The sequence below is a fragment of the Camellia sinensis genome, chromosome 10 (assembly GCF_055761805.1).
Source record: "Camellia sinensis isolate YWXY chromosome 10, ASM5576180v1, whole genome shotgun sequence".
Classification (NCBI taxonomy): Eukaryota; Viridiplantae; Streptophyta; class Magnoliopsida; order Ericales; family Theaceae; genus Camellia; species Camellia sinensis.
This window is the reverse complement of record NC_138970.1, coordinates 146,912,442-146,925,541: the sequence shown is the minus strand read 5'-3', so window position 1 is coordinate 146,925,541 and position 13,100 is coordinate 146,912,442. Positions and strand designations below refer to the sequence as shown.

General features: G+C 37.0%; 2 protein-coding genes across 2 annotated transcripts; one reads left to right on the top strand and one right to left on the bottom strand.

Annotated features, from left to right (window-relative positions):
• The first annotated feature begins 34 nt into the window (after nucleotides 1–34).
• LOC114293161 (uncharacterized) lies at nucleotides 35–739 on the top strand. Its single transcript, XM_028237197.1, has 2 exons — nucleotides 35–411; nucleotides 736–739. The coding sequence occupies exons 1-2, from the start codon at nucleotides 35–37 to the stop codon at nucleotides 737–739; spliced, it is 381 nt and encodes a 126-aa protein (XP_028092998.1).
• Nucleotides 740–11,406: 10,667 nt separating this feature from the next.
• Nucleotides 11,407–12,870, bottom strand: LOC145800754 (uncharacterized). The gene is made up of 2 exons (XM_082890488.1): nucleotides 12,580–12,870; nucleotides 11,407–12,513 (listed from the first exon to the last, which is right to left on the bottom strand). The coding sequence occupies exons 1-2, from the start codon at nucleotides 12,868–12,870 to the stop codon at nucleotides 11,407–11,409; spliced, it is 1,398 nt and encodes a 465-aa protein (XP_082746614.1).
• Between the last annotated feature and the right edge of the window lie 230 nt (nucleotides 12,871–13,100).

Here is a 13,100-nt window from a genome sequence, read left to right as displayed (position 1 = left end):
CTCTCTCTCTCTCTCTCTCTCTCTCTAACAAAAAATGGACACTGCTCCTGCAACAACATTTCAAAACCTCAAGAGGTACTTGAGGAGAAGGAGATACCAAAGACTTGACAACACAACTAATAACAAGAGAATGAAGATCACAAGGCTTGGAAGTGGAAGCAAAAATCGCCGCCGGGTATGGAAGATAAGACTGTCTCCAAAACTGAGATTTAAGGTTGCTTTGCTTTCGCCGATGAAGCTTCTGGCAAAGTTTCACGAAGCTTATGTTGGTATGATGGTGCGCATGGTGGGTGACAATGATATAGACCTGTTTGGAGGGAAAAGAATTCCCAAAGGTCGATCGCTTCCAATGATGGTCTCTTCTAGTGATGAAATTGTAGATGGAAAGTTAGTTTTGGAGATTTATAAAAGGTTGGTCTCTTCTCATGAACTATCATCCATGTTAGTGTGACAAGTTCTTTTTTTTTTGGGTATTCTAAGCTTGAGAAACAAAATATTACTTGTCATAAGACTTGAACTGGTGACCTAATGAAGAGATGTATGAATTCTGATCAACTACACTAGCGGGCACAACTTTCTCTTGCTCATTCTCTTTTCCTATAGTTGTTTCTTGAGACAAGTGTAAATTTTTTTTTTTGTTTTTTTGTTACCCATTTTATTTTTCATATAGGTGTTTCTTGATACAAGTGTAAGTGTTTGAATTTGTATGATCTATGTTTTCTTTTTCTTTATTAGGTAGTGAAAATGATTCACTGTTCTTGTATTTTGTACTATGTTGAGTATTGTAAAGTCTTGGACATCCACAGTACTCAGGAAGTGAAATGATATCAAAGTTTTTTTTTACCCAAAAAGTAAGAAATACCATGCTTACATGTTTCAATTTACACAATTTTCTATAAATTAATTAGTTCAGAAAATAAAGTGTGTGAACAAATTCATTATAAGTGTAACTAATACAACCTAAGGGTGGGTGGCATTATCGTTAAGACTTGGGGTTTAAGTCCTAAGGTCATGAGTTCAATTCTTTCTTCTTGAGCCAATCTCCTGGGTGAAATATAGTTGGTTAGGAGGTTGGACCTCAAGTTGTCTAATCAGCACTTGGTGCGCGTTCAATGCTCTTGGGCCAATCTCCTGGGCGAAACACAGTTGGTTAGGAGGTTGGACCTCAAGTTATCTAATTAGCACTCGCACTTGGTGTGGGTTCAATGCTCCTCCGCTGTGCGAGTCTTGACTTAAGCGGAGCTTGTCTTGGGAGGTCGGGACAAGTTCTCAGGTTGTAGTCTCCTCGCTCGGAACGGCTAACAGGACGTCCTGATTTAAGCGGAGCTTGTCTTAGGAGGTCGCGACAAGTTCTCAGGTTATAGTCTCTTCGCTCGGAACGGCTAACAGGACACTCTGGTGATCTCTGCAAGGGGTGTTGCCTTGGACCTGCGGGAAGGTAGGGAGGATTTTCCTGTAACAAAAAAAAAAGTGTAACTAATATCTTATTATATAAATCAATATAATACAATTTGTTTTCTAATCACTTCTTAGAATTATTTTTTCATGTTTTTAGTACTTAAAACGTATGGATCACCTTTTGTTTGATATGAAATGAACTCAAAAATTGTATCCTTATTTTGAGAATTAGTGTAATGTGAGATTCATGTGTTGAATGGATCTAGGCCACCTATTAATAATTCTAAGTAAATTTCCAGATAAAAATTTCACATATATAATATTACTGTTAATAAACAATAGATGGAAAGACAACAGGACAGTGGTAATTTTTTTTTGCCTCTCCTCTCCAATTGATTGCAGAATGGCTAATTGATTTCTTTGTTACATAGTATTCACTTTAATGGTTAACATAACACATATTAACTATTAAAAATACAAGCAGAGTAATATGAGTGAAATAATCTTTATAATGACAGATTTGATGTGCATGAGCGGTTTTACACCATAGGGAGGGTATTCAATTGAACACTTTGATTTTTTTAAATTTTTTTTTAAGTATATATATAGAAAAAAATATTGCATATAATTTTATTTCATACTTTTTTTCTCTTAAATACAAAGCAAATGAAACTCATATTCACAAATACATATGAAAATTTTCACTTTAAACACCTCGTGCACTCCATTGAATATCCAATTGGCCTAGTCAACTTTGTTGAACACTCAACCCATAATACTTTACCTCTATATATATCTAAAATAATATTTCACTATTATTATAAGAAAAAAATCTGGGTAACTGGAGATCAATATATAAATGATTAATTGGTTACATATATTAAAAATAATGTATTTTAATAATATTGATTACAAAATTATTATATAATGATTTTAAAATATAAAATCTTGTCAGGAACTTTAAAACTTCCGGTATATATTTTTTTTGTTAGAACAATAGTAACCATCATGGTTGATGTGTATGTTTATGATTCTTTAGGTGATTTTCTAAATACCTAATCTTATTGTTTGGGATTAATTTAGCTCCCCATAAAAAATAAACGGGTAAAAGATGGATCCAAGGTTATATCTTTGGGGGCTACTCTATAGTTTAAAAAATTGGAGGGCTACTCTATATAATTTTGAAATTATCTACAAAAAATTTAAGGATACAAACTCTTATAATTTTAATTAATTTAAAATTTTTTAATATAATAAATGATATTTTTCAAATTTTTGAGAATGTAGATCCATCATGTAAAATTTACCTCCTTATTGTTTATTTTGGGAGTACTTTACTCTCTTACCATTTTAAAATAGTCAAAGAGACCTATTATAATTTTAACCATTTCGCATTTAACCTCCTAGCGTTATTTATTTGATCAAAATTGACAGAATTGATGGAACACGTAGTTGAAATGGAAAGCAAAACAGCCAAAGTCTAATCCAGTTGTAAAAGGTCAAATTTGCCCCTTCATCTTCTTCTTATTTCAAAACCCTAACCTCAATACACTCACCAATAAATTTCTCTTGCTAGTAAAAAAAATAAAAAAATAAAAAAAAAGGTTCAAAATCACAAATTGTTCTGGCGTGTATATATGGTAATGGCAACCATTTATGATCAGAATAACCTCCCCTAATTCTTTAAAAAAACCTAACTTTAACATATTGAGATTTTAGATGCCCTCTGGGCCACAAAGTTTGCTCACTGCGTGGCCCACAAAGCTCTCCAAATGTAAGCCTTCCAAGCCTGGGTCGAAGAAGTGCCTGAAGACATTCACAATCTTGTAGCCTTGGACATCCAGGATGCTGATTGATTTGTTTCTTTCCTTTATGAGGCCAATAAAAAATTAAAAAAAAAATTGGAGTAAACTATTAATAGGTCATAATAGTGAGTTAAAGGTTGCCACTGTGGTTTATGGTATAGCAACCTTGCTATGAGGTCTCGGAGAGATATTTTTTGACTGTATTTTGATAATCTTAACCGTTCATACTGTAAGGTTTGTTGAGTATATCATTTATATAAACAATCAAGTTAATTAGACATCTGTAACTACATGATCAATTCCTAATTGTTTTATAAAAAATTATTAAAATCATGTTATCCGTTTATTTTTTGAAAAACAAATGTGCACTTATTATAAGGCCACAAATGTCCAACTTGCTTGATTTTTGCGTGAATGATCTATTCGACGAATCTTACAATAGGAATGGTTTGGATTATCGAAAAAGACTCGGGACACACCCTCAATAGGCCTCACAGTAGGAACCCCAACTCTCATAATAATTGGACTTAATTTTCATCAAAACTTATTGAAAATAAATCCTACTAAAATCGTCGCTAAAAATAATTTTTTGTGACGATTTTTTGCATATGTTGCTAAAAATTAACTATTAGTGACTTTTTTCTATCACAATTTTTATAAATTGTCACTAAAACTTATAATTAATGACTTTTTTTATGACGAATTTTTTAACTAGTCGCTGAAGGTTAAAAATTAATGATTTTTTTGTGACGATTTTTTTAAATTGTAGTTAAAATTTATAATTAGTGATATTTTTTATGACAATTTATAAATTATCACTGAAAATTAACAATTAGTGGCATCGTCACCGTCTCTTTCTTCGATCACCGTCAGGGCCGCCTTGGCCCAAGGCGAGTAAGATGGCCACCTTGGACCCCCCCCAAATTTCGTTAAATTTTAAGCGCCTCTAAATAGTTTCAACTCCTATGACATTAATAGGTTTAAAAATGAAAACCCAAATTAATTAATTCAACTTTTCAATCCAAATTAAAGATCCTTCGAGCATCTCCAACTATTCATTAGTTTTTTCATCCATTTTGATTCTAAATTTGAATAAAAAAGTTGATTTGATATAAACTATTCCAACCATTTCACCAAAAAAATTTCAAAATCTTTCTAAAAATTATTCTCTTACCGCAAATTTTCATTTTCATCAAATTTGTTGAAATTTTTTTCAATGCTTTATATTTTTGAATATTCATCAAATTCAAATTTGATAAACAAAATGTTTCTCCATTGATTTAATAAACATTTTTAGGGTGTGTGTATTTGTGACGCTCCAAATTTAAGGACATCATAATAAGATTTAGAAACTTAAAATCAATATTGCCACCAAGATTACTAACATCCATTAATTAACAATCCAGAATTTAAAGTTCTTACATCACAACTTAGTCTCAGTACATAACCGAAATGACACAAATATAATAAGAAAACTAAGAAAAAAAAAACTAGAATTTTTAGGAAATGGTTCATGGAACTTGGGCACTCTTCAAGCTAACCAAGGCTGAGTGTCGCTTTGCAAGGCCTCGGTGTCTCCTTCGGTTTCTTCGGTACCTGGCATAAAACGTCAGGGCAACGGGAATACCAGTGAGCGACGAGCTCAATAAGATACTACAACCCGAAAATGCCCATCCCGATAATAATACTCACAATTTATGAATAATGTGTAATAACAGAATAACCAGTAACATTTAGTAAGCATGAAAAAAATGTTATCAGTTGAAATAATTACAATAATAATAATAAATCAAATAAAAATATAACAAACGGAAACAATATTTCATCATAAGGAATATGTCCACATTTTTTTTAAAATTTTTTCATAGATTTAGTTTTTCAGATAAATTTAGTAACTCATCGCGGAGCACTATTTCCATTCAACCACTAAGCAATGGCCACGGGTAATTCTGACTCCCCCTTGGTCAAATATTAAAATGTTACTTTCTGTAACTACCAATGATGCTCATGTACCAGAGTTACGTACCCGAGTCGTAATATCACGGTCTGCTCCAAGGGAACTGTCTATGTTGTGACACCCGCACCACCAACCTTATATCGTCTACACTAATAAGAGCCGAAATACCTTCCCGTGCCATGTTAGGGTTCGCAACTCACTTGTGCAAGATTCTAAACCGGGCTCACCCCGTCACTTTTACATTTTAATGTATCATTGGTTAAATTTCGTGTTTCTTTACTTGTTGAGATATTCACAAAAATTCAAATTTTAATTACCAATAATGTTATACCAACTCATTAGAATCCCAACATAAAATATTACATATGTCACACAATAATAAACAATTGTACAAAATTTAAATAAACAATTTATTTAAATTATGATATGAAATAATAATGTAGATACAAAAAAGAAGAAGAAATAAATCATAATTACATACATGCATGGACTTTTAATCTATAAGATTAAACTAGCACAATATTAAATAAACCATAATACACCCATACATGGATTACTAATTTACAATATTTGATGAATTAGACCAACACAATAACTGATTTTTTATCCAAATAAATAATTGAAGTGATGATCTTAAATCTGTCCAGAAATTTTCAGGTTATACCTTAGGTAATAAAAATTATAAATAAATTATTTATACAGTTCTAAAATTTGTGAAAATGTACAGAATATTCGATAAATATGTTTAGGTCATTTTTCAGAAAGAATTTCCCAAAAATAAGTTATAAATAAACAATTGAAAAGATAGTTTTTGATTCCTCCTTAATCTGTCAAAATTTTCAGAATGTATATCTTGCAATTACAATTATAAATAAATTACTTATACAACTCTAAAATTCATATAAATCTACAGAATACTCAATAAATATGTTATTGTCATTTTTAAGAAATAATTTTTCAAAAATAAATTATAAATAATTCTTAAAAATTCCAAGAGTGTTTATGACACAGATTTATCACATTTTCTTAAATTAATTCTATACTTAAATTTATAAATCAATTCCATGATATAAAAATTTATTATGAAACTAGACTTCTCAAATTTCATTTTTTGCTTAAAAATTATCAGATTTGGTTTAATATAAAAATTTTAATGATTTTTCAAACACATAATAAAATCTGCCTATAGCTCCAAATTTGGTTAAAAATATTTATAAATTCGTAAAAAACTCAATAATTGTTGAAACATTTTTTGGATGAACTAGACATCATTATCAACAAATTTGTAGAAGAAATCATCTTCAAAATTTGAGTATAAAATTGTCTAAAAATTCGTACAACTTTTTGACAGATTTAAAGGGCCAAATAACATCTTCAATAATCTTTTTAATGGCATAAACTACACATATGCAAGTCCAAATTTGATATACCATCATAAATTTTCATATAATTATAAATAAAATTATATCTATAAGTTTAGACATTTTATCATATGTATATAATCTGAAAATCTCAAATATAAAAAAAATGAGAGGGTTGAGAGGGTTTTCTTACTTAGTAATAAGGTGACAAAATGGTTGAGAATTTTGGCTTTCTTAATCTCCTACTCTTCTTCCTCTCCTATTACTAAGCTTGGTTGCTTCAGGGATTTCTCTTTTTTTTTTTGTTTTTGTTTTTGTTTTTGTTTTTTTTCACCGAATGCTTGCATGCACACCTATGTACAATGAATGCTTGCATGCATATATATATATACAATGCTTGTTGAGCACATATCTCTCTCTCTCTCTCTCTCTCTCTCTCTCTCTCTTTCTTTCTTTCTCTTCATTCTAAGTTCTCTTTTCCTCAATTTCAAGAGCATAATCAGCTCTTCTTCCCTAAACAAGCATGCAAACCAACATGTGGAAAGCCCCCACCGAATTTCTGCAAAGGTTTGATTCCTTTTTTTTTTTTTTTTTTGTATTTGTATTTTTGTGGGTTTCTGAAAATTGATACACTAAGATTTTTAACTAAGGTATTTAGTAAGAATAATTATCATATTGAATCCTAATTAAAATAATTTATAAACAACAAATATTGAACACCCACAAAATTATTATTCTTAATAATGTCTTTATTAGGTGTCGTTTGGTAACACTTACGTTTTCAGTTTTCTATTTATATTTACAAAAATTTTAAAAACTCAAATAAAAACTTGTTTGGTAAAATTTTTGATTTATAAATCAGTGGTCTCAGTTTATAAATTTGACCAAAAAATGGAAACACAAAAAATGTGTTTTCATTTTGAGTTTTCAGTTTTTTTTTTTTTTACTATCCAACACTAGTCACCACCCGCCACCATTTTCCACCACCGTCTTCTGCCACCACCACCCACCACCCACCTGCCACCACCACTCACCACCACCATCCGCCACCACCACCCGCCACCCACCCACCGGCCACCACCTACCTGCCACCCACTCGCCACCACCCCCCATCCCCCACCCCCCACCACCACCTGCCACCACCACTCACCACCCACCTGTCACCACCACCCACCATTGGCCACCACCAGCCACCTACCGACCACCGACCACCTACCGGCCACCACCCACCTGCCACCCCTCGCCAACCACCACCACCACTCACCACCTACCTGCCATCCACCCGCCACCACCCACCACCCACCACTACCATCCACCGCCCACCACCACCACCACCACCACCTGCCACCTGCCACCTACTTGCCACCACCACTCACCACCCACCTGCCACCACTGGCCATCTGCCAACCACCCATTACCACCACCCGCCACCACCACCACCACCACCCACTCGCTACCACCACCCACTCGCTACCACCTACCACCCGGCACAGTCACCTACCCACTCACCACCACCACCACCACCACCCGCCATCCACCACCCACCTGCCAACACCACCCACCACCCGCCACTACCACCCACCCACTACCACCCACCACCCGCCACCGTTACCCACCCACAAACCACCACCACCCGCCACCACCACCCGCCACCACCACCACCACCACCACCACCACCCGCCACCACCGCCCACTCGCTACCACCCACCACCCGCCGCCGTCAACCACCCACCCACCACCACCACCCACCCTTCACTACCAGCTACCCACCACCCACCGTCACTACTTTCCACCATCGTCTTCCGCTGCCACTTGCCACCACTTGCCATTTCTCACTCTTTTTTATATTTTTAAAATTTTTTAAACATTTTGTCAATTACCAAACGCGTTTGTAGTTTATGTTTTTCTAAAAATAAACAAAAAATAAACAAAAACCAGTTTATAAAATTTTTGTAAATATAAACTGAAAACGTAAACGTTACCAAACACACCATTATTAGTGATTGAATTGGGTCAATTTAAAACTAATTTTTACACTAATATACAATTCAGATAGACTGTAGATAAAATTAATTAATTAATTAATTAATTTATTTTCTTTTAAGAATAATTAAATGTGGGGTTTTCACAATCTACCCTCCTAAAAAAAAATTTCGTCATTGAAATTAATTCGTACCTTTAGACTCAAAAAGCTGAAGGTAATTGGCACGTATCATATCTTCTCGTTCCTACATTGACTCTTCCGTCCCACGATGTCTCCAAAGAACTCGAACCAATGGTATGGTTTTACCTCGTAATTCATTCTCGCGACGATCTAAAATCTTGACAGGTTTCTCTTCAAATGTCACATCTTCATCAAGATTAACTTCCTCCCAATTAATGATGTGAGAAGGGTGTGGCTCGTATTTCCGTAGCATAGAGATGTGAAAAACATTATCTACTCCAGCCAGTTGAGGTGGTAAAGCCAAACGATACGCCACTTCTCCTACTTTGCTTAGGATTTCGAAGGGTCCCACATACCGAGGTGCAAGTTTCCCTTTCTTCCCAAATCGTGTAGCACCTCGACGAGGTCGAACTTTGAGAAAAACATGATCCCCTACTTCAAATGTTAAGGGTCGTCTCCTTTGATCCGCATAACTCTTTTGTCGACTTTGGGTTGTGGTTAGCCGTTGTTTGATCAGTTTTATCTTCTCAGTGGTCTCTTGAACCAAGTCTGGTCCTAACAAGGTTACTTCCCCTACTTCAGTCCAACAGACTGGTGACCGACAAGGTCGGCCATAAAGTGCTTCATACGGTGCCATTCCAATACTAGCTTCGAAACTATTGTTGTAAACAAACTCAATAAGAGGTAGGTGTTTCTCCCAACTTCCCTTAAAATCCATAACGCAAGCTCGAAGCATATCCTCCAAGGTTTGTATCGTCCTTTCAGACTGCCCATCGGTTTGTGGGTGAAATGCTGTGCTCAAGCATAGGTTTGTTCCCATTGCCTTCTGCAAGCTCTGCCAAAATTGAGAAGTGAATCGAGGATCACGATCAGACACGATGCTAACCGGCACTCCGTGTAATCTGATCACTTCTTTGATGAACAAGCTACTGAGTGAATCCAACGTATCTGATGACCCGACAGGTAAGAACCAGACTGTCTTAGTTAATCGGTCTACCACCACCCACACGCCGTCATGTCCCTGTGGTGACCGAGGCAAACCTGTTACAAAATCCATGGTTATGTGTTCCCATTTCCACTCCGGAATTGGTAAAGGTTGAAGTGTTCCTGCCGGCCTTTGATGTTCAGCCTTTACTTGTTGACATGTCAAGCACTGAGACACAAACTTTGCTATATCTCTTTTCATTCCGCCCCACCAATATTGGCGTTTTAAGTCTTGGTACATCTTAGTACCTCCCGGATGTACTGCAAACACTGAATGGTGGAATTCCATAAGTACCTTTTCCCTTAGTGAGTTGTCACTTGGCACGAACATTCGACCTTGATATTTCAAACTCCCATCAGTGTGAATTTCCCAACTAGGCATGGTTTCACTAGATTCCATTTGTGCCTTGATGAATGCTACCTCCTGATCGTACTTTTGTGATTCCAATATCTCGCTCGAAATTTTAGGCGTAGCGATCTGAGCACCAAGGTAAGCCTCTTCATCTTGAACCCCCAATTGTACCCCAAATTCATTGAGAGTTCCAACCATATTCCATTTTCTAAGTGCTAAACTAGTAACAATCCCTCTATTCTTGCGACTTAGGGCATCTGCCACCACGTTAGCCTTGCCGGGATAATAGGAAAGGGTAAATTGATAATCCTCGAGATACTTCATCTAACGTCTCTGACGCATGTTTAAATCCCTTTGGGTGAACGGATACTTCAAGCTTTTGTGATCGGTGAATATCTCAAACTTTTCACCATACAAGTAGTGTCTCCAAATTTTGAGTGCGTGAACTATAGCTGCAAACTCCAAGTCATGGGTGGGATAATTATTTTCATGGTTCTTTAATTGCCTTGATCCATATGCCACCACCTTGCCATTCTGCATCAATATGCACCCCAGTCATTCTTTGGAAGCATCACAATACACGTTGTACCCAACGTCACATTCTGGCACTATGAGAATAGGGGCACTCGTCAATCTTTTCTTGAGTTCTTGGAATGAATTTTCACAAGACTCGTTCCATTCAAACTTTACCCCTTTTTGAGTTAAATGTGTCATTGGTTTGGCCAATTTTGAAAAGTCTTGAATGAATCTTCGATAGTAACCGGCCAATCTTAAGAAACTACGAATCTTAAATGTGTTCTTAGGTTGCTTTCATTCTGTCACTGCTTATACTTTAGTTGGGTCTACTGATATTCCCTTTTCAGATACCATCTGACCTAAAAACTTTACTTCCCCCATCCAGGACTCATATTTACTAGCCTTAGCATACAATTGGTTCTTTCTCAAAGTTTGAAGTACTATTCTCAAATGTTGTTCATGGCCTCCTTCAGACTTGGAGTACACCAAAATATCATCTATGAAAACTACTACAAATTGATCTAAGTAAGGTGTGAATATTTTGTTCATTAAGCTCATGAACACGCCCGGTGCATTGGTTAGGCCGAATGGCATCACTACGAATTCATAGTGGCCGTAACCGGTTCGAAACGCAGTCTTAAGAATATTTTCTTCCCTAACACGCAATTGGTGATACCCAGACCTGAGGTCTATCTTTGAGAAATAATTTGCCCCTCTAAGCTGATCGAAAAGGTCATCAATTCTAGGTAATGGATACCGATTCTTAATGGTAACTCTATTGAGTTGTCGGTAATCAATGCACAACCTAAGTGTCCCATATTTCTTTTTAGCAAATAAGGCTGGTGCTCCCCACGGGGACGTGCTTGGCCTTATAATTCCTTGTCCAACAATTCTTGCAACTGTGTCTTTAGCTCTCTCAATTCAGCTGGTGCCATACGATGTGGTGCCATTGAGATCGGTGATGTACCAGGTTGTAGTTCAATGGTAAAGTCCACTTCCCATTTTGGGGGTAGTCCTGGTAACTCCTCTGGAAACACATCAGTATACTCGCACACCACACAAGGTAGTCCTAGTTCTATACGATCTTTGTCTTCCAGAACTAAGCTGGCTAGCCACCCAGCTAGGTGATCATGCCACTTTGACTTTCCAAATGTTAGTGATAGGGAATCTTGTTTATCCCCCTTAAATTGGAATCGCATTCCATCTTGAGAGTAAACAGTCACCGTCTTTCGATAGCAATCAATGGTGGCTCTATGGGCTGATAACCAGTCCATTCCTAGGATAACGTCAAAATTTGACATTTCCATGACTCGTGGGTCGCAAGTTAAACGTAAGCTAAAGACTCCTAGTTCACATGATTTGCATACGAGATCTACTCGAGTTTGACCTCCTAGCGGTGAAGCTACACTCATAGGTGTTTCTAATTTTTCAGGCTTGAATCCCAAAGTTGCAACACATGAAGCAGATATGAAAGAGTGTGATGCTCCAGAATCAAACAAGACTTGTACACAAGAGTTCATAAGGATGAGTACACCTCGAATCATTGAAGGATTTCCATCGTCTTCTCCTTCTTGGAGTGCAAAGACTCTTCCGGTGGCACCCTGGTTTGGCACCCAAGGTTTCCTTGCATTGGCATCTCCTGGTTGTTGAGTCCTTGATTGCCCCACATTTCGATTAGCTGGCGGTTGACCTCTGCCAGATTGGGAATTTTGCGCAGCTCGCAATCCCTGAGTTGGTACGCATGTATTTCGTTGAGTGGCCTCCCCTTGATTGACGTAGTAGCCTGACCTCTGAGGGCAATTGTTCCTAAAATGCCCTTCTTGGCCACATTCATAACACCTTCTAGCCCCTTCCCTATTACGCTGTTCAGGATTGTACCCTTGCTGTTGTTGTGGCCCCCTAGCATAAGGTGCCAAGGCAGCAGGGGTCCTGTTGTTCCTTAAGGGTCCTCCACTTATTGGCTGGTTGGCTCTAGACTGCTAACCTTGAGTCCTTGCAGTGTCCATCTTTTCTCTTTCTAAGGTAAGAGCCCTATCTACTACCTGTGCATAAGTAGGTAGCTGCATTGCAACCAGCTTATCTCGGATCCCCGAGTCAAGTCCCCACTCGAAGCGCCTTACCTTATCTGTTTCATTTGCCACTATAGCTGTGGCATGGCGAGAAAGGGCCTCAAATCGATTGGCATACTGTGTCACAGTCATGCCTCTTTGTTTCAGTTGGAGAAATTCTTGGATCATCTCCTGCCGTACTGAGTTTGGGAAGTACTTTTCCATAAACAATTCCTCGAATTGTCTCCAAGAGAGGTCTGCCACCTGACGGCTTTCCTTAATCATTGTCTACCAGAAATTGGCCTCCCCGTCAAAGAGAAATGAAGCAAGGGACACTTGGTCCTGCTCGTTCTGAATCTCTAGTGTCTCCAATATTTTCTTCACTTGCCTTATCCGTGCCTCAGCCATGTAGGGATTGGGTTCTTCGAAAATTTTTTGGGGCCTGAGTTTTTGAAATTTTGCTATTAATTCTGCTTTGTTGTTTTCACACTTGGGTTGGTTTCTTAGTTCACTAG

Bases quoted from the DNA above. Each gene is read 5' to 3' on its own strand.
- LOC114293161 (XM_028237197.1), top strand. From the start codon at position 35: ATGGACACTGCTCCTGCAACAACATTTCAAAACCTCAAGAGGTACTTG.
- LOC145800754 (XM_082890488.1), bottom strand. From the start codon at position 12,870: ATGATTAAGGAAAGCCGTCAGGTGGCAGACCTCTCTTGGAGACAATTC. The intron at 12,514-12,579 runs GTAGTAGATAGG...CAAGGTTAGCAG, and splicing joins AGCTACCTACTTATGCACAG to TCTAGAGCCAACCAGCCAAT.